General features: G+C 34.8%; 1 protein-coding gene across 20 annotated transcripts in view; it reads right to left on the bottom strand.

Annotated features, from left to right (window-relative positions):
* LCOR (ligand dependent nuclear receptor corepressor) overlaps positions 1-22,554 on the bottom strand; it is a 135,253-nt gene that overhangs the window by 71,394 nt on the left and 41,305 nt on the right. For 18 of the 20 annotated variants that reach the window (XR_014248800.1, XM_082406488.1, XM_082406492.1 and 15 more), the window contains 2 exons: positions 2,242-2,307; positions 1,824-1,903 (listed from right to left, as the gene is read on the bottom strand). Coding sequence is in view for 8 of the 20 variants with exons in the window: in XM_082406488.1 (XP_082262614.1) it covers positions 1,824-1,903; positions 2,242-2,307 (146 nt within the window). In the remaining 12 variants the exon portion in view is untranslated. Of the gene's footprint in view, positions 1-1,823; positions 1,904-2,241; positions 2,308-18,799; positions 18,889-22,554 lie in introns of those variants that run through there. The other 2 variants (XM_082406477.1, XM_082406481.1) reach the window with 2 other exon arrangements.

Genomic DNA, 22,554 nt, shown 5'->3' with positions numbered 1-22,554 from the left:
GCGTTGCTATTTCTGTTTTCTTCTAAAAATATTCATGCAATATTTTATCCTCATATAGCAATGGAAAACTCAATCATATTACAAAACTATACTCTACTCAATTATTGAACATAGAAAGGCTTTCCTCCCAAACCAATTCTGAAAGAAAGGTAATTAATCACTGGCTCCTTCTATGCTACCAAAATGCCTATTAAATAACTTCAATAGACAGTCACAACACGTATGCGTGTGCACGCACACACACACAGACACACACAGTTTAAAATGATGAACTTTAACTTCATTGGTAGCTGCTTAATTTTCTGGCCTTTTTCAAACCACAGTAAATTTCAAAACACTTTACTCATTAATTCAATAAAAACAGAACATCCTGGATAATCACAGCAAACACTTTTTCATGTACTTAAGCAAGAAAAAGATACCACAAAAGAAGAACGTTAAGAAGCTCTTAAACTGGCTTTGATTTTAAAGCTACTTTCCAACAATGGTAAATAATGGTAAAGTGGCCAAATGCAGGGGTACGAAGAAGCATGTCATGTTTCATGGTCTTCAGAGGTTGACAGTGTAGTCAGGAACACAAGATTCAAACACAGAAAAGGATAAACAACAAAAGGCAGAATATTACTTGACAAATAATTGGTATAATATTTACTACAACAGTGTGAAGGGTGGAAACAGCAATAAGAGCAGAGGTGTACCATTAATAAGAAAGGGGAGTCAAGGTAAGAGTAAGAGCAAGGGGAACTTCAAGCTATAAAGAACAACGGGTATGCAATGTTGTAGTTCAAATGGTAAAAGCATGTTGTTTAATACAAATGATCAGACCAGTTTTGCATGGAAGACTAGTGGGGTAGCATTAGAAAGAGAAGTGGACTGACCTGTGGAGGGTACTGAGGCACTGAGCATTAGGCTAATGAATCCCAAAGATAATTGTAAAGTCACTGGAGACTGAGTGCAGGGTAACATTTCCACACCATCTGAGGGGGGAGGGTCACGGGGAGGTAGGGAGGAGAGGGGTTTAACCATGTAGCAGTGTTTAACACACTGAAGAAAACTAAAAGAGACCAATCATGTTATTTCAGTAGTCCAGAAATAATGCTAATGGTCTGAACTATGGTGACGACTGTAGAAAGAAAAAGAATGGAAGAACTGATAGAACCTGGTCAATGATTTGAAGTTAGAAGTGTACCGGGGAGAGGAAGGAATTAAAAATGTTTCCAAAGCTTTAAAGCAGGGAACAGAAATACCAAAAAAAGAAACATAAGACAGTAAACCATTATTAATAAATGTTTCCAACAATTGAAATGTTTCTAAACCGGAATTCTTTTTACGTTTAGCACAAAGCAATAAAACAACAGAAATGCAAAGGTACAGCCAATTTTTACAACTGAACACAAACAGCATCCATGCTCATATATTATGAAGAAACATACTAAAGCATAAACCACAGTTCATCATAAATCTACATGAATTAGTAACTACTTGATCCAGATCCATGTTACTGTCCGAATGACTCCCATTACGGGAATTACCCGTTAAATACATTTCGTATTTAAAATAAACACAACAGTTTGAGACCTAGTTCATTATTCTGCCTAGTGAACTAAATAAATAGACCAACGCATGTTGGGATACAGATTTCTCAATAGGCTAATCAACAGACTAGAAACAGTCTAAATTGCAAAACTGAGTTACTATCAAAACTTTTATGAATAAATATGGAATCAGTACTCCTACAAATCCTCCAACAAAGTAACCAAATTTTGGAAAAATAAAAACTATAAAATACCACACTAGACAAGTTTCACAAGTTTCTTGGTTACCTTTACTTTATCTCTTCTCAAGCAACAGAACAGACAATTTTCATCAAAAGTCCAATCAGAAATGCTTTCAGGCTCACAGTCTGCAAAAATAGTAGGAATAACAAATTAACAGTTACAAGAGAGGATTTTTCAGGAAACAAATGAGAACTAATTTCAAAAATATTATTTATTTTAACAACAAAAACACCCCTAAGTAGTAGACAGATTCCTTATTTGCAATAATTGCTCACTAGTTAATACACCTTATTCATACATATATCTGCATTATCAACCACACACAAAAAGATGCTTAGATGGATATAGCTTTAACCCACATAAAACTGTGAATAAAAAGGAGAAGGAGACTGGGGCTTAAATCACCAAGGTATCATTTATGTCACCAGGAAGAATTTGAAATGCCAAAAAAATTTTTGAATACCTTTAAATAAACTGAGATCTTTTAATAATGCAGGTCCAAACAGCCCTTCAAGAATACTTTCAAACCCTAAAAGGATGAAAAAAAATCCATTATTACAATATTATTCCCTACAGTAAATTTAACTTTGTTGCATGAAAAAACAATGGTGTTTTCTTCCAATTCTCAAGGACCTCCAGATTATTACTCATGGGATGCTGAGGAGAGTATATGACCAATCTAAAAGGAGCATTTGCATTTTTGTCAGTGATTAACACTCAATACAAATTCAGAGCCCATTCCAAGACAATACAAAACAACAGTAGAAATAACCAATGAAGGAATGGAAATTCATGAGATCTCTTACTATCTTACAAAATTCCAAATACCTCTTTACATAAACTTTCAAACTTCATTTTAAAAAGCACCTTCCCCAATGAAAGAGTCAAACTGCTTCAAAATTTCCACAATGTTCTGGGTTAATCTAAATGGCATGTTTCTGAATATGAACTGAGATAACAGATTCTTCAATCTAACAGTATTTTTTTTTAAATTAATTAATTAATTAATTTATTTTTGGCTGTGCTGGGTCTTCGTGTCTGCGCGAGGGCTTTCTCCAGTTGCGGCAAGCGGGGGCCACTCCTCATCGCGGTGCGCGGGCCTCTCACTATCGCGGCCTCTCTTGTTGCGGAGCACAGGCTCCAGACGCGCAGGCTCAGTAGTTGTGGCACACGGGCCCAGTTGCTCCGCGGCATGTGGGATCTTCCCAGACCAGGGCTCGAACCCGCGTCCCCTGCGTTAGCAGGCAGATTCTCAACCACTGCGCCACCAGGGAAGCCTAACAGTATTTTTTAAGAAGGAAAATCCTAACTGAAAACAACATGTGTATCACATGCACACAGAAAAAGCCCATTTTAATATTATAAAAGAAAAAGACTTCTGTAATTAGTTCACATTGCCACAGTAACTACTCACTGGTTCCTTTATGAAGCTAGAACCCACTAATTACACATACAAAAAGAAAGAGAGAGAGAGAAAGAGAATTCAAATATACCTATACATAGATGTTTAAACTATTACCACTCTCAATCAGTACAAAGTAGAAAATGAGGGGACTTTCCTGGTGGTCCAGTGGTTAAGAATACGCCTTCCAATGCAAGGGACACAGGTTCGATCCCTGGTCACGGAAATAAGATCCCACATGCCACAGGGCAATTAAGCCCACGTGCCGTAACTACTGAGCCTGTGCGCTCTACAGCCTGTGCGCCACAACTAGAGAGCCCACGTGCCACAACTACTGACCCATGCACAACTAGAGAGCCTGAGTGCTGCAACTACTGAGCCTGCGTGCCACAACTAGGGAGAAGCCCGCGCGCTGCAACAGAAGATCCTGCGAGCCACAACTAACACCCGACACAGCCAAATAAATTTTAAAAAATATTAAAAAAAATTCCTTTAGAAAGTTCTAAAAAAAAAGTAGAAAATGAAAACAAACAAAAAAAAACCTTTTCTAATTTATTATCTCAAATGTTGCTGATTAACTCAATGAAAAACAATGTAAAAATATCTTTGCCATCTTGCTGTTTTCTATGGGTTATTAAGAGTAAGGAGGAAAATGCAAAAGAGAATCAAATTGTACCTTTATACAACATAACAAATAATTCATTAGTGCAGCAGTTCCCAAATTATGTATCATGGACCTCATTAGGAGCTCAAATAATTACAAGAGGTCCATGAATCCATGTTCTTTAAGCATGACCTTTAGAAAGAATAGGCCTTGTACATTCAGCGTACATACAACTTTTCAAATGCACACAAATATTATTGCAATTAAGAAAATATATAAAGTGTTACTGAATTCCTAGTAGTTTGGGGCACTATGTATTTTGTCACATAATCTATTATCACCTAAGGGTTTATAATTTTTTTTAATTGTTAAAAAAAGTACTCTTATGTTCAAAAGTGAGGGAACCACTAATGTAAATACTATAGCCAGGTGGATACATGAGGTCCACAAACAGGGACGTTTCCTAACCACAAATACAATCACCATAAAGGGTTTGGAAAGTAAGGGAGTAGAAAAGTTGGTCCCTAGAAACAGTATTTTATCTGGTTGTAAGAGTAACATTGTAATGTAAGGGATTTCTTTGTCCTTAATATTAAGCCATCATTTTCAATAAGGTAATCCCTAGAGTTTGTAGTATCTGCACTGTAGTTAAACTATTTTCATGATTTCTAGATTCTAGATTTTTCATTTATTATTAAGGATTAATTGTTTTTCAACTCTCCTTCGTTCTTCCCATCAAAATGATTCCAAGGACATCAGCAAAACCAACCTACCCATTCAAGCAAATGGGAGGTATCTACCCTGTTTATTATTTGCCTACTATAATTAAAACACTGTCCACTAAATTACTATGTCCTCTCTTCCCTACACTAGGGAGGAGAGAAAGTGTTGGGCTAAGGGTTTTGAGGGTGGGGAGGTGGTGATGAGGGAATGAGAAAGAATTGCTAGATACTGCCTATCTTGGGCCTGCAAACTAGATATTTTCAACACTAACTTAAAAAAAAAAAAAATCCTGCAGCTGCCTCTAAAGCCCTCTTATCCCCAAAATGGATTTCTGACTTCACAAATATTAATGAAAGCACTTCAATATCTGGCAAGTACCAAGTACACACTGCAAATAACTAAAGGGGATTACAGGTGGCCCTTACTCTGAAGAGCAAATCTAATAGGCTTTCACCTGGGTTTATATGAAATTATAACAAATTCCAAATGTGGATGCTTAGCCATAAATTCTTGAAAGGGAAAAATGTAAATACAGCAAAAAATACTAAGAAAGAAAAAAAGCAAATAAAAGCCTTGGGAGATAAAACTTTAAAAATTACAAAAGATAACAGAATCGGAAAGAATAATAGAATAAGAACTTCATCAATAACACACAAACACTAACAAAAACTGAATCGTATTATCAAAGAGCAGTGAAAGGGACAGACCAAAAAGAATCAAACAAGAAAAAAAATCTGGTCATAAATGCAAAGATTTAACCACAACTAATTTTGATCAAAACAGTAACTGTAAACAAGTCACTTCTCTTTTGCTCACGTCTGCAGCAATACATTAAACTGTACAAATACTGATCAGACATTGTTAAGTCATATTTTGCTTCCCCCTGTTAACTGAATTTAATGCCACTCAGTTTTATTAATACTAAAATACTGAATTTAGCAGTTGCATAGCAACAAGGAATGTCTCACGTGCTATGCTTGACATTAACAAAAGGCAAACAAGAAAAGAACAAATATATTCAAAATTTATACCACGATCTCACAAAAAAGCCATGAAGATTAATAAACAAAATGCCATGGAAAATTAAATAAATAATGAAAAAGACAGCTATGTCCTTATGTTCAATCACCAGGGCTTAAAAAGCACCTATATGTAATATATTATTACATGTAAAGAAATATTAATAATTTTATTGAGCATGACTACTGGCCAAAGAATTCCTATCCAACATTGCAACTGGAATCAAAGCTGGTCTCCAATCCCTTTCTCGCTGCAACCTGAAGACAATCACTGTGTCTTCAGACAGTATTCCTGAACACTACTTTAACAATGTGACCATCTGTTCAGAAAAACCCCACTTTGTTTAAAAAACAAATCCCAAATTCCTAAGTCCAGCAATCAAAACTATTTATAATTTGACCCTAACCTACCACTGACAGTCTTATTTCTCAGAACTTTCCTGCTCATTCTCACAGCTCCAGCCAGGTTGGTATTCTAATCTATTCAGTCATCTATTATTTCTACCTCCTAATATTTCTCAAGCCTTTTCATTTCACCTCTGCCCAAATAAATTACTTCCTTCAAAGCACTCTTCAGTTTGTTCAACAAATAGATATTCACTTATCCAACATATATTAACTGAAAGCCTACCACCTATCAGGGACAGTGGCGGGCACTGAGTAGGCAGGCAATGATGAACAGATATGGTGTCTGCCCTCATGGAGCCTGAGTTTCCAGTTTTCTCGTTCTCAGAATTCACACATCACTCCCCCCCACTTTTAAATAAATGTCAACTGCCTTATGTTTTCTCTTTTCTGTCACATGTAAAGCCCTATGTAAGTATTCTGTAATACAAAATTTGTCATAGGCTAGCTAAACACTGTTTTTGTTTTTCCTTCTATATGTTTATGTCTTATCTCCTCAAGGAGATTTAATGCTTCAAGAAGGCTAGGAAGGGAGGTCTTTCCTGTTTCCCACAAGGTTCCTCTTATACTAGGGCTCTATGTGCCTGGTTTTTAGCTTCTGCTTTGAATAACCTAGCTCTCAAAAACAAAAGACAGAAGATTAAAATTACTCATACATTACCCTCTTCAATCTAAATCATAATCTCTACTCTATTTCTAACCAAAATGGGGAAAGCAGATTATGAAAAGTAACAAGATAGGGACATATCAAATATATAGCCAACTAATAAGCAACAGCCTGTACTTTTGAAATAAAGCAAAATATTATGAATGGAATGAAAATATGGTTCATGACTCTTGGGAACGTCTCCTCTGAGATAACAGTACAGAGATGATCAGTCTGAGAGATAAAGAGGGGCTGAAGGAAAACTAGGAGCATATCAGAAAATCAGTAATTTTCACATCAAGGTCCCTTGGATATCTTGCAAAACTTGGTGCCCGGTATAAAAGAGCTCAATCTTCAATAGAGTGTTATTATTTTATAAAATATCAGTTCAAAGGTATGTGCTGGTAACGATCATCAACTAATAGCTTAATAAACAAAGAGGAGACTGATAGTATCTGGAGTTCTTTGCTTAAAACTCAGGGTTTTAAACTTGCAAATACCACACTCAACTTCGTTACAAGTGAGTGCCAAAATGAATTATTAAAAAGCACCAGATTATACAATCTTTCACATGCAATCCAAAGGAATATAAGGTAATTAATCCCTTTTTACTGATGTTCCAGCTATTGCAGTGTGTCATACAACCAAATAAGTCTGGATGAACTTCTACAGGTAATGAGCAAAAACCAGGCTCCTCTTCTCATTACTTTACACAATCCACACCTGCTGGACAGCTACACTCATTAAGAGTTCTTCCTCTCTCCCTGAGCATCTGCTTCCGGCCCATGCTCTGTGAGGAACCCATTTGCTGGCTTACTTATCACCCTGAGAATTACCCAGCACAAGAACTGATGAAAAAGAATGGGCATCATCAGAAAATCTACAAACAACAAATGCTGGAGAGGGTGTGGAGAAAAGGGAACCCTCTTGCACTGTTGGTGGGAATGTAAATTGATACAGCCACTATGGAGAACAGTATGGAGGTTCCTTAAAAAACTAAAAATAGAATTACCATATGACCCAGCAATCCCACTACTGGGCATATACCCAGAGAAAACCATAATTCAAAAAGCCACATGCACCCCAATGTTCACTGCAGCACTATTTACAATAGCCAGGTCATGGAAGCAACCTAAATGCCCATCGACAGACGAATGGATAAAGAAGATGTGGTACATATATACAATGGAATATTACTCAGCCATAAAAAGGATGAAATTGGATCATCTGTAGAGACGTGGATGGACCTAGAGACTATCATACAGAATGAAGTCAGAAAGAGAAAAACAAGTATTGTATATTAACGCATACATGTGGAATCTAGAAAAATGGTACAGATGAACTGGTGTGCAAGGCAGAAGTAGAGACACAAATGTAGAGAACAAACGTATGGACACCAAGGGGGGAAAGCAGGGTTGGGGGGGTGGTGGGATGAATTGGGAGATTGGGATTGACCTATATACACTAATATGTGTAAAACAGATAACTAATAAGAACCTGCTGTATAAAAAAATAAAATAAAATTCAAAAAAGAAAAAAAAACTGATGAAAAACTTGACCAGACATACTGAAGACAAACAATACTCCAGTCATACTAACAGCCCAAACTGAAACAGAATTAATGAAGAAAAACATCAGAGATTGAAGAAAAATTATAAATAGTATTTCTATTGAAACCAGGGAAGAACAGCATTTAAAACAAAAAGCAAGCTGCTCTGGAAAAGGAGTGGAGAATATGTGCTTGGGGAGGGGAAAAAAGAAAAACGAAACTGCCAAAAAACCAAATGGAGGTATTAAGTAGAAAAATATACATCAAATTAGTGATTTAAAAAGCCAATTTAAGAAATGTCCTCACAATGCATAGTAAATCTGCAGACACAGAAATCATGAGAAAAAGATTAGAGATGAGGAGGAGGCCAGGACATTCAATATCTGTGAAATAGGATTTCCAGAACAAGAAAGAGCAAAGAATATAAATTTTTAAAAATTAAATTTAAGAAATGGGGGTAGGGTGAGGGGGAAGAAGGAGAAGGAAAAGAAAACTTCCTAATGTTGAATACTGTCTTGAGTCTTCATATTTAATGTGCTCTGAGAAGTACTGGGGCAGAATACGCAGGGGAAAACAAAGCATATATACATGTAAAAACTCTCCTGGCAGAATATCTGAATTTCAAAAATAAAAGATTAAAAGCTCCAAATAAGGAGAAAATTTTACTTAATTTTACATAAAATAAGAAGAAAGGGATTTAGAATGACAGGCATTTCATCAGTAAAAGTAAATGCTAAAAGCCAATGGAAGTATGCTCACAAAATTCTGAGGGTAAAAAAACCTCACTTTTTTTAGCCAATCTATTTTTCACAGATATGAGTAAAATAAAGAAATTACTGGATATGCTATGATTTGGAAAATAGGACAGCCATTTACTCTGGGTACTAGCAACAGTCACTTAAAGTAGTTGAGCTAAAAAAAAAAAAATTCAGAACAAAGACCTAAAAATGGAAAACACTGTTTATATAAAAAATAATGGTAAGCAATATACCAGTAAAACTAACAGTTAAGTATAAACAGTTGTTACTAATATGGGGGGGGATTCAGTTTAATATAACATATAAGAAAGGATTCTTTAAATAGATAAACACAATATAATTTTTTAAATTAATGATTTAGGAATAACATCCCAAACTATTACAACACAATCTTGGGTGAAAAACTAAGAGTAAAATATGCTTAAGTAAAGTATGTAAGATCAAGTGTGCATGTGGGATGAGGGAACAACTTATAACAGTCATTACTCTTTGATGTTGATAAGAAAATGTAGCTTTAAATTTGCTTAAAACGTATGGATAAAGCTGAAGAATTTCCAATCATCAGAGGAAATAGAGAACAACCAAAAAAGATCAACTATAAAAGTAAATAAAATTAAAAACTAAACAAAAAGCGAGCATGCTAAACAAGAAACACAAAAAATAATTTCAGGAATAGTATCAACCGTGTACATGTTACAATAAATGTTACTCAACTGAATTAACTACGTAAAAGAGAAAAAAGTGTCAGGTAGGGCACAGCAATATGCAGTTCATAACAGACTCAAAGTGACATAGATATGTTGAAACTAAAGAGGGAGGCATAGATATGAGAAAAATGTAAAAAAAAGAGAAAAAAAAAGAAAGCAATAAAGGTAGCAGTAACAATCAGAAAAAGAATTATTCAAGGATAAAAGCGTAAAACATAGATAACTAATAAGAACCTGCTGTATAGCAGAGGGAACTCTACTCAATACTCTGTAACAGCGTATATGGGAAAAGAGTCTTTAAAAAAAAAAAAAAAGAAAGAGTGGATACATGGAAATGTATAACTGTTTCACTTTGCTCTACACCTGAAACTAACACAACATTGTAAAGCCACTATACTCCAATAAAATTTTTTTAAAAAAGCATAAAACAAAAAAGTGAAGAATTTTTCAATTACTAAAGGGCTAATCTATTTTATGAGTGAAACTGACCTATAATTTTTTTTTTCTTATATATGTTTGGGTTTGGCAACTGTACTCCTCGAAAGAGTTGAGATATATTTCCTTTTTTCCTACTTTCTGAAAGAGGTGACAGAAAATTGGGAAGCTTTCTTCCTTAAAAGTTGGGAAGAACTCAAATCTAAAGCATTCTGGGCTTATTCTCTTTGATAGGAGAGTTTTAACTATTAAATTTATTTAATAGAAATAGAACAATTCAAGCTTTTTATTTCTTCTTGCATCAGTTTTTGGTAAGTTATATTTTTCTTTAATTTCAAAATTATTGGCATATGGTTGATAGTATTTTCCCTTATCTTTTTAAAAGTTGTGGTAAAATGTACATAATATAAAATTTTAATCATTTTTAAGTTTACCATTACATATATTTACACTGTTTGCACCATCACCCATCTCCAGTACTTTTTTCATCTTGCAAAACTGCAACTCTATACCCATTAAATAGTAACTCCCTATTTCCTCCTACTCCCAGTCCTGCCAACCGCCATTCTACTTTCTGTCTATACAAATGTGACTATTGCACACCTCTTAAGTGGAATAACAGAGTATGTATTTGTCATTTAGTGACTGGCTTACTTCATTTAGCATAATATCGTCACGGTTCATCCATCCTGCAGCATGTGACAGGACTTCTGTCCCTTTTAAGGCTGAATAACATTCCACTGATGCATAGATCATATTTTGTTTATCCATTCATACATCGATGGACACAAGTTGCTTCTACCTTTTGGCTAGTATAAAATAACACTGCTATAAATCCCTTATCTTTTAAATCTCCTCTTCATCTGTAGTCTTCATTTTCATAATATTATTTATTTATGTCTTTTATTCCTTGACCAATCTTACCAGGCTTGTTTTCTTAGTTCCCCCTCCCAATTCATTTTTGACTTTTCTTGATCTTCTCTAATATATCTTTGTTTTCTGGTTCATTAATTTTCACTAAGTTTCATTATCTCTCTATTTTCTTTGGGTTTATTCTGCTGTTCTTTTTCTAACTTATGACAGAAGCGTAGTTCACTTATTTTCAAGTTTTCCTTTTTTTTTTTTTAAACAAAGTATAGGAGTGATTTAAGAGAATTAAACCTTAATTATTTTGTATTAAAAAGTAATCTAGGATAAATAAAATGTATATCCATATAATGAGAATATTATTACAATAAGGATGAATGAACTTCAAAACATTATGCTAAGTGAAGAAGGCCAGAAATAAAAGATTACATACTATATGTTTCTGTTTATATGAAATGTCCAGAAAATACAAATCTATAGCGATAGAAAGTAGTGTTTTCCTAGGGCTGGGAGTGAAAATGGGAATGACTGCAAATGGACACCACATTTCTTTTCAAAGTGATGGATTTATTCTAACAGATTTTGGTGATGGTTGCACAACTTGGTAAATATAATAAAAATCAGTGAATTGTATACTTAAAATGGGTGAATTGTAAGGTGTATAAATTATATGTTAATAAAGCTGTTAACAAAATAAGTATGCGTCTTTGGTAAATATTTATAATGCTTTAAGAAAACTTGGCCTGTTAAAGAGCCAGCCTTGGAATTTTAATCTGAAATGTAGAACTGAATAGCTGATTTACGCCTGGTTGCTGAAATCTTACTAAGTTTATATACTGTATTAGAATTCTTACACAACTTAAGAATAATCACATTTATAAGTTTAAATTACATTTACAAGATTTTTTCAAAGTATCTAAGAAGGTTTTGTTAAATCAATATTTAAGAAGAAAATATCTATAGTTTTAGATTAAAATGTTTTAAGAGTTAACTAAAATATTTATCAGAAGTGTAAGTTTGGAGTAAGATCTATATTTTAGGAGAATGAGGTTTTAAATTTATAAATTTAAATAAACTGAACATTAAATTAGAAATTGAAGTAACTATGCATTATCTTTTCTATATACAAAGTCACCCTAAATCTCACACTTAATAACAAGAACGAATCAAGTGTTTTGTACAGAGCTCAGCAGTGTGGGGACATAGGGGAAATGTTTAAAATATATGCTCTGCCGTTAAGATTTACACACATTTATGCTACCACACATATACTGACAACTCTCCAATCTCTTATCTCTTGCTCCAGACGTTATTTCTAATTGCCTGCTTCATATCATCACCAAGATATCCCAAATACCTCCAAAAATCCAAATCAAAATCATTCTACCCCTTTTCCCTCATCTCAACCAGTGATGATCCCTGTATTCCTTACCAGGAAAATGGCATCACTAACCCCTTCCCCCAAGACATTCAGATTACAAATCTCACTCAGTCATGATTCCATTCTTTCCCTACATCAGTCAGTCCTATTCATTTTAATTACGAAAGATCCATCCAAATCTATTCTCTTTTATCCACCCCTAAATTCAGGCCTTCACCATTTCTTACCTTAATAATTATAGTACATGTCACTCATGTTGGTAATAATAGATAATAATTGAGCCCTTAGCTGGTATCAAGGAAGCACTGTATCAGGTACAGTGGGTATGACCATTATGATAAAATCTTCAGGGGAACAGGTATTATTACTACCTAATACATTTAAGAAAATAGAAGACTAAAGCAGCTATTTTTTTCATACAACTACGAAGACGCAGAGCCTAGGTTTAAAACCAGGCTGGTGATTCTAAAGCCCAGGCTTTTCACTTTTTCACACGACTTGCTAATAACATCTCAACTTTTCATTCATCAGACTATTTAAAACATCCCCTATACCATCAAATCCACCAGAATCCATCTTTCACACTGCCACGAAACCTCTTCCATCTTTTCCTGGTTTTAAAAATCTTTGATGGCTTTCCACTGACAATACTGAAGACTTTAAATTCCTGGCTGGCATGCAAGATCACTGAGGGTCTGTCTAGTCCCAAACTACCTTTTCAGTCTGCCCTGCCGTTTTCTTTCTACATATGCTATGCTCTGGGCAGACGATTTATTGGTCGTTACATACATGTCAATGCTTCCATGCCTTTAAAGTACAGCAAGCCCTCTGCCCAGAATGTTCTTCTGCAACCTTTAATCCAGTTAATTCTAAGGCATCCCTTATCTCAGCCCATAAGCCCCAGGCAAAGTTAAGAACATCCTCAACAGCGCTGAAGTTGTACTACTAGTAAACTATACTTCAATTTTTCTTTTTTTTTTTTGGCATTTTATCTACTAGATTTTGAGCAAAGAACTGGAGCCTATTCATCTTTTTCTTAACATCAGCCTGCCTGTTCCTTAACTGCAGTGTTTGTTGGATGAATACAAACACACCCTTCCTAATTCCTACATCCTATTTACCTAAGTGATTTAAGATTTTATAATGACTCTATTTCGTGTGTCTCGTATGCTGAAGACCCAAAGAAATGCAAATAAATGAAACAGAAGGGCAAGTGACATCTAATGGAAAAAGGTTCCTGTATCTATGAACTAAAACCAGAATTAATTAATGGCTTGCTTTGCTGCCCCATGAACAGAGATGACAGGACACTTTTTTTGTGCAAAGCTGTAATCACAGCAAAGAGAGAAATAAATTGAGAGATGAAGTACTGAAAAACAGTGGTATTAATACACTAAGGAGGGAAAAGGAATACATACTGAGTAGCTGGGACACTACTGAAATAATTTCATATAATGGTATTTACATGCATTATGCCATAAATGAGATTCCAAGATGTTAAGTAACCAAAACTGCAAAGGTAGTAAGTAACTAGGTCAGATGAATTTAGTTCTTTGGAACTCCCAGGACAGTTTTGGTTCATTTTTTTCTGTTATATCAAACTGTCTTGGGTAGAGTAATTATGCTAAAAAGAAGCCATTTAAATGCAAATCTGAAGTTGATTAGGAATAAGTCAATTACATCAGGAGTTCTCAATCTGTGGGCCACAATTCCTTAGAGGAACTCACAGTCATTACAAGGTCAGTATGTCCACATACATGAGCACTGTTTGTAAATTAAATAAAAATGTGCTTGCACATAGAGTCACTACTTTTCTAAACGCATTTTTTCGCTATGAACAAAATGCATTATTTCTTTAAAAAGCATTACTGAATTCATAATAGCCTTTTGTCATTACATATTTTCTCAGATACTAAAAATATTATATGAGAGATCAGTGATTTCTATTGCCTTTTAGAAAAGCTGTTGTTTCTGAGCCTCCTCCTGTCCTTGATAGACTATAGATACTTATTTATTTCTATTTATTGAGCGTCTACTATGAGTCAGTCACTAGAATGCAGCTGTGAACAACACAGACAAAAGTCCTTATCTTGGAACTTTAATTCTGGCAGAGGAGACAAATGATATAAATAATGATGACGATGATAATGAATAATATGTGGTGAGGGTAAGTAAAAGAAGAACTGGTCAAAGAAGAATACAGCACACTGGAAAAGACTCCAGGAGGCTGAATTTTTGAGCACTGAATGGAGTGAGCAAGCCAATGTAGATATCCAAGACAAAGGAACGTTCTAGGCAGAGGGAACAGTACTGAAGCAGTAAATGGTATGAAGTACGGTATATATGAGAAACAGCAAGAAAGTTGGTATGGTCTGAGCAAAGTGAATAAGATGGAAAGCAGAACATGAGATCAGAGCTCTAGAGGCAAGATCACAGAGGCTATGGTGAGAAGATTGAGGTTTGAACTTAAGAGAAATCCACTAGCTTTACATTTGAGTAGTGGTGGAAGTAATGTGATCAGATTTATACTGTTTAAGTTTACCAGGTGGCTGCACAGATAACTGATTATAAGTAAAACATTATAATGAGACTATTATTACAATAGCCTTGGCAAGAGAAAATGGTGACTTAAACCGGAATGGCAGTAATGGAGGTAGAAAGTAATGACAGGTTATAGAGTATATATTGAAGATTAAACCAATTGGCTTTGATGATGCAGTAGATGTAGAATGAGGGAAAGGACACTTAGGCTTTTTTTGGTCGAGAGCTGGGTGAATGGTAATGTAACTTTCTAAGAGAAGACTGGAGGAGAAACAGGTTGGACAGAGACAAATCTAGTTCAGTTTTGGACACATTAAGTCTGACTTGTCTCTTGCAGATCAAAGTGGATGCATGCAGGAAACAACTGGATAGGTGAGTTTGAAGTAGGAGACACTGGGATCAGGGATATAAAACTGGAAATCATCCAAGTACAGACAGAATTTAAAGCCTTAGAACTAGATGAGATCTTATCCACTCAATGAGGGCAGACAAAAAGGACCCAATCAAAAAATGTGCAGAAGACTTAAATAGACATTTCTCCAGAGAAGACATACAGATGGCCAATAAGCTCATGAAATGATGCTCAAGACTGCTAATTAGAGAAATGCAAATCAAAACTACAACGAGGTATCACCTTACTCTGGTCAGAATGGCCATCATCAAAAAGTACAAAAATAATAAATGCTGGAGAGGGTGTAGAGAAAAGGAAACCCTCCTACACTGCTGGTGGGAATGTAAGTTGGTACAGCCACTATGGAAAACAGTATGGAGATTCCTTAAAAAACTAAAAGCAGAGTTGCCATATGATCCAGCAATCCCACTCCTGGGCATATATATGGGCAAAACTCTAGTTTGAAAAGATACATGCACCCCCCACACACACAATGTTCATAACAGCACTATTTACAACAGCCAAGACATGGGAGCAACCTAAATGTCTATTGACAGATGAATGAACAAAGATGTGGCATATATGTACAGCGGAATACTACTCAGCCATAAAAAAGAATGAAACGTGGGGAATTCCCTGGTGGTCCAGTGGTTAGGACTCTGTACTTCCACTTCAGGGAGCATCGGTTCAATCCCTGGTTGGGGAACTAAGATCCTGCATGCTGTGAGGCGTGGTAAGTGAGTAAGTAAAGTAAGTAAGTAAGTAAGTAAGTAAGTAAGTAAATAAATAAATAAATAAATAGAGTTCTACTTGCTGTTAAAAAAAAAAAAAAGAATGAAATTTCCAGCAACATGGATGGAACTAGAAATTATCATATTAAGTGAAGTAAGCCAGTGAAAGACTAATATCATATGATATCACTTATATGTGAAATCTAAAAAAAAAAAAAAAGATACAAATGAACTTATTTACAAAACAGAAACAGACTCACAGACATAGAAAACAAACTTATGGTTACCAAAGGGGAAAGGGGGTGAGGGAGGGATAAATTAGGAGTTTGGGATTAGCAGATACAAACTACTGTATATAAGACAGATAAACAACAAGGTCCTACTATATAGTGTAGGGAACTATACTCAGTATCTTGTAATAAACTATAAAGGAAAAGAATATGAACAAAAGGAAAAAAGTAAGGACAAAGAAGACTGAATACTAGAGCATTCCAACATTTACCAATTAGGAAGGAAAAGAGACTGAAAATATAACCATGTCTTATTCATGGTTATACTTCCATCATCTGGCAAACATGTTGGTTTCGTAAGGGCTCAAAAAACACTGCTGATCTGAACTACTGTATATGGCATGTAATTAAATGCATATTACACCACCCTACCTCTCATACAAGAAATGATTTTGAAAGGAAGCATATCCCTTTTGATAAAACCAAACACATTTCCTTAAACATATCTAATTTGCAAAATTAAAAAATCATTCCTTTATAACACATCTTCAACACACCTTAATATACAGCAGTACAAAATATCAAACTTCAATCTGGCCCCCAATGGAATAAGCTTCACCATGTTTTAGAAATTTTAAAATTACATTAAAGTTTGAGCTAGCCTTCAGATTTATATAATCTTTACATATAAAGTAAATTCTTTATAGTTTCTCTCTGCTCAACAGTATTCAATCATTACCTAATGCCTGCAGAGTAAATTCCAAACTATGAAGTCTAGCTTTTAAATCCTTTCTAAAGTGAACCTTTTCAACATCCTCTCCAAATGTCCTTCAAGCACACTCAACTCAAAGTACTCTGTTTCTCAAATACACCTTGCTTTTGCTTATCTCAGTCCCTCGCCTCACCCTGTTTCTTCTGCCTAAAACGGTCTTCTCTCAGATCTCGAGAGTCTTGATCCTGCTTGGTCTTCAAGGACATAGCTCAAAAGTTGTCTTTCCTCCCAACTGACTCCTAGTATCCTTTGCTTCATCTGTCTTGAATTTTCAACACAAATGCATATGTTTCATGTATCCAACTGAATTTTACATACTCCAGGAAGTAAGAGACTAGTAGTTAAGAACATGGATTCTGGAGCCAGATTACCTGGGTTCAAATTTCTGACTGTGTGTTATAACAGTTCTATGGCCTTGGGCAAGCTATTTGTCTTCTTTATGTCTCACCTTCCTTGGCTATAAAATTGTTTTGATCTCAAAAAATTAAGATAATTAAGTAAATATCTGAAAACTGTTTAGAATAGTATCTGAAAGCATAATAGAAGCACTATATCATAAAATGTTTGGGAAAGGAAGAAAGGGAGAGGAGTTGTATTTTGGTTTGTAACTCCTTTTTTTTCCTTATGTGATTAAAAAGACAGCTACATACAAAAATAATCAAAAGTTTATGTTGATGGGCATACAATGTATAAAGATGTAATCTGCAACAATACAATAACAACCTAAAGTAGAGGGACACAGCTATATAGGAGCAAAGTATTTTGTAATACTATTGAAACTAAGTTGTTATTAATTAAGACGTTATATATATATCCCCAGGGCAAACACTAAGAAAATAACTAAAAACTGTGCAGTAAAAGAAGTGGGAAAGGAATCAAAATGGTACACTAGAAAATATTTATATAACACAAAAGAAGGCAGTAATGGAAGACTTCCAAAGAACAAAAGTGACATAGATATGTAGAAAACAAACAGCAAAATGGCAACGATCCTTCCTTATCAGTAACTACATTAAATGTAAATGGATTAAACCCTCCTATAAAAGGCAGAGATGGGCAGAATGGATTTAAGAAAAGAACATGATCCAACTATATGCTGTGTACAAGACACTCATGTTAGATTCAAAGACATAAAGAGGATGAAAATGAAAGAAAAAGTCCATGAAAACAGCAACTGAAAGAAAAATGAAGTGGATATACTAGTATCAGACAAAATAGATGTTAAGATAAAACTTGTTACAATAGACACAGAAGGACATATGATAAAAATCAATTTACCAAGAAGATTTAGCAATAACTATAAATGAAATATAACTTAAAAAAATTCTGAATTACTAGTTGTATGCCTTAAACTCATAAAGTACATCAACTATACCATAATTTTAAAAAAAAAGATTTAACAATTAAAAATATATATGCGCCTAACAACCGAGCCCCAAAATATATGAAGCAAAACTGACAGAGTGGAAAGGAGGAAAAGTTCGGCAATAGTAGTTGTAGACTTCAACATCCCACTTTCAATAACAAATGAAACTAAAAGATAAAAAGGAAACAGAAAACTTGGACAACACTATAAATCAAGTAGACCTAAAAGACATACATAGCCCACCAAGAACAGAATATACATTTTTTTAAGTGCACATGGAACACTCTCCAGGGTAGATCATGTTAAACCACAAAAAAAAGGTCTCAATAAATTTAAAAAGTTAGTAATCATACAAAATATCTTCTCCAACAATAATGTAATGAAACTGGGATCAATAAAAGGAAAACTGAGAAATTCATAAATATGTAGAAATTAAACAACATATTTTTAACCAGTGAGTCAAAGAAGTAATCACAATGAAAAATAGAAAATACTTGGGAATTCCCTGGTGGTCCAATGGTTAGGACTCCACACTTCCACTGTAGGGGGCACAAGTTCGATCCCTGGTCAGGGAACCAAGATCCTGCAAGCCTCATGGTGTGGCCAAAAATAAAAATAAAAATAAAAAATAAAGAAAAAGAAAGAAAATTAGAAAATACTTTGAGAAGAATTTAAAAAACAACAACAAAAAAAACCCAACATACCAAAATATATGGGATGCAGCTAAAGCAGTGCTCAGAGGGGAATTTATATCTGTAAACACCTATATTAAAAAAAAGAATATCACTAATCAGTAACCTAACCTTCTACGCTTAAGGAACTAGAAAAAGAAGAAACTAAATGCAAAGCAAGCAGAAAAAAGGAAATAATAAAGATTTGGGTGGAGATTTTTTAAAATGAGAGAATAGAAAAACAGAGAAAATCAGTGAAACTAAAACGTCTTTGAAAAGAATAACAATAATGACAAACCTTTAGTTAGACTGACCAAGAAATTAAAGAGAGGTGACTCAATTTACTAAAATCAGAAACGAAAGTGGGAGCATCACTACTGACTTTACAGAAATAAAAAGTATTAGAAAATATATAATGAACAAGAGTGTGCCAACAAATAGATAACATAGATGAAATGGACTAATTCCTAGAAATAAACTACCAAAACTGACTCAACAATAAAAAATATAATAGATCTAGTAAAAGCAAAGAGCTTAAAACAGTAATTTAAAAAACTTCTAACAAATAAAAATCAAGGGTCATATGGCTTCACTGATGAATTCTGCTAAACGTTTTAAGAAGAAATAACATCAATTCTTCTCAAACTGTGACAAAAAATAGAAGAGGAATACTTCCTAACTCATTTCATTAGGCCGGTGTTACCCTGATACCAAAGACAAAAACATCACAAGAAAACTACAGACCAGTATCTCTCATGAATATAGATGCAAGAATCCTCAACAAAATCCTAGCGAACAAAATTCAGCAGCAAATTAAGAGAACTGTGTACCATGGATTTATCCCAGAAATGCAAGGGTGGTTCAACATATAAAAATCAATCAACTGAAAAAAAACTAAACACCTTATTAACAGAATGAAAGGGGAAAAAATAACATGATCATCTCAACTGACACAGAAAAGGCATTTGACCAATTCCAACGCCCTTTCATGATAAAAATACTCAACAACCTAGGAACGGAAAGAAGATTTTACAACCTGATGATGAGCATCTATGAAAAACTCACGGCTAACATACTCAGTGGTGAAAGATTTAAAGCTTCCCACTAAGATGAGAAAAAGATAAGGATATTCACTCTTGCCATTTCTATTCAACATTGTCTGGAAGTTCTAGCCAGGGTAATTAGGTAAGAGAAAAAGAAACAAAAGGCATCCTAATTGAAAAGGAAAAAGTAAAAGTACCTCTTTTCACAGATGTCATGATCTTATACATAGGAAATCCTGAAGAAAAACTATTAGATCTAATAAACAAGTTCAGCAAGGTTGCCAGATACAAGAACATGCAAAAATCATTTGTATTTCTGTACACTAGCAATGAATATCTATACACTAGCAATGGACAATCTGAAATGAAGGAAACAATTCCATTTCCAATATTATCAAAATGAATAAAATACTTAGGAATAAATTTAAGCAAGGAGGTGGAAGACTTGTACACTAAAAACTGCAAAATAATGTTGAAAGAAAGAAGTCCTAAATAAATGGAAAAACATCTTATGTTCCTAGATTAGAATGCTTTAATATTGTTAAGATGGCAATACTCCCCAAATTGATCTACAGATTCAATATAATCCCTACCAAAATTCCTTTCTGGCAGAAATTGACAGACTGACCCTAAAATTCATATGGAACTGCAAGGGAGCCAAAACAGCCAGAACAATCATGTTTTGAAGAAAGTTGAACAAAAAGAAGAACAAAGTTGGAGGACTTACACATCCTGGTTTCAAAAACTATTACAAGCCACAATAATCAGAAGAGCGTGGTACTGGCACAAGAAGAGACATATAGACCAATAGAACAGAACTGAGAATCCATACATCAATGGTCAACTGATTTTTGGCAAGGATGTCAAGACTATTCAGTGGGGAAAGAACTGCCTTTTCAACAAATGACGCCGGGACTGCTGGATAACCACATGCAAAAGAATGAAGTTATTAGATTCTTGACCTCACACCATATATAAAAATTAACCCAAAATGTATCAAAGACCTAAACATAAGGGAGAAAACCATAAAACTCTTAAAGGAAAACAGGGGTAAATCTTTGTGACTTTGGATGTAGCAATGGATTCTTAAATATAACACCAAAAGTACAAACAACAAAATTTTTTAATGCTAAACTTCATAAAAATTAAAAACTTCTACGAATCAAACAATATTATGAAGAAAGTGGAAAACCCCAAAAAAATAGGAGAAAATTTTTGCAAATCATATATATGATAAGAGTCTAGCATCCAGAATATAAAAAGAACTCTTACAACACAACAAAAAAACAGATAACCCAATTTTAAAATGGGTAAAAGACTTAAATTCACATTTTCCCAAATTTACAAATGGCCAACAAGCACATGAAAACAAGCTCAACTCATTAGTCACTAGGGAAATGCAAATCAAAACCATGCCATACCATTTTATACCCACTAGGATGGCTATTTAAACAAAACAAAACAAGGAAAAATACCAAGTGTTAGCTAGGATGTCGAAGAAATTGGGACCTCACATGTTGCTGATGGGAATGCAAAATGATGCAGATGCTGTGGAAGTTTGATGGTTCCTCAAAAAGCTAAATATAGAATTACCATGTGACCCAGCAATTCCTCTCCCAAGTATATACCTCAGAGAAATGAAAACAGGTGTTCAAACAGAACTTGTTACAGGAACGTTCACCGCGCCAATATTTGTAATAGCCAAAAAGTAGAAACACCCAAATGTCCATCAACTGATGAATGGATAAACAAAATAGGGTTTAAGCATACCATGTAATAATATTCAGCCATAAAAAGGAATTGTTTGGACTTCCCTGGTGGCGCGGTGGTTAAGAATCCGCCTGCCAATGCAGGGGACACGGGTTGGAGCCCTGGGCCGGGAAGATCCCACATGCCGTGGAGAAACTAAGCCCATGCGCCACAACTACTGAGCCTGCACTCTAGAGCCCACGAGCCACAACTACCGAGCCCGTGTGCCACAACTACTGAAGCCCGCGTGCCTAGAGCCCATGCTCCGCAACAAGAGAAGCCACCACAATGAGAAGCCCGTGCACCACAACGAAGAGTAGCCGCTGCTCACCGCAACTAGAGAAAGCCCGCGCACAGCAACAAAGACCCAACACAGCCAAAAATAGATCAATAAATTAATTAAAAAAAAAAAAAGGAATTGTTATGGACTGAATGCTTGTACCTCCCCATATATATGTTGAAGTCCTAACCTCCAATGTAACTTTTTTTTTTTTTTGGCCATGCTGTGCAGCCTGCAGTATCTTAGTTCCCCAACCAGGGATCGAACCCGGGCCACAACAGTGAAAGTGCCAAGTCCTAACCACTGGACCACCAGGGAATTCCCCAATGTAACTTTATTTTAATTAAGGTTAAGGGGGAATCGGAGCTAATCTGATAGGATTAGTGTCCTTATAAGAAGAGATATCATTATACCAAATGAAGTAAATCAGAGAAAAACAAATATCACATAATATTGCTTATATGAGGAATCTAAAAAATGGATACAAATGAACTTATTTACAAAAG

This window comes from Balaenoptera borealis, assembly GCF_965194805.1.
Source record: "Balaenoptera borealis genome assembly, chromosome: 10".
In the NCBI taxonomy this organism is placed as follows: domain Eukaryota; kingdom Metazoa; phylum Chordata; class Mammalia; order Artiodactyla; family Balaenopteridae; genus Balaenoptera; species Balaenoptera borealis.
The sequence above is the reverse complement of the archived record's forward strand: the minus strand, read 5'-3'. Positions and strand labels throughout refer to the sequence as shown.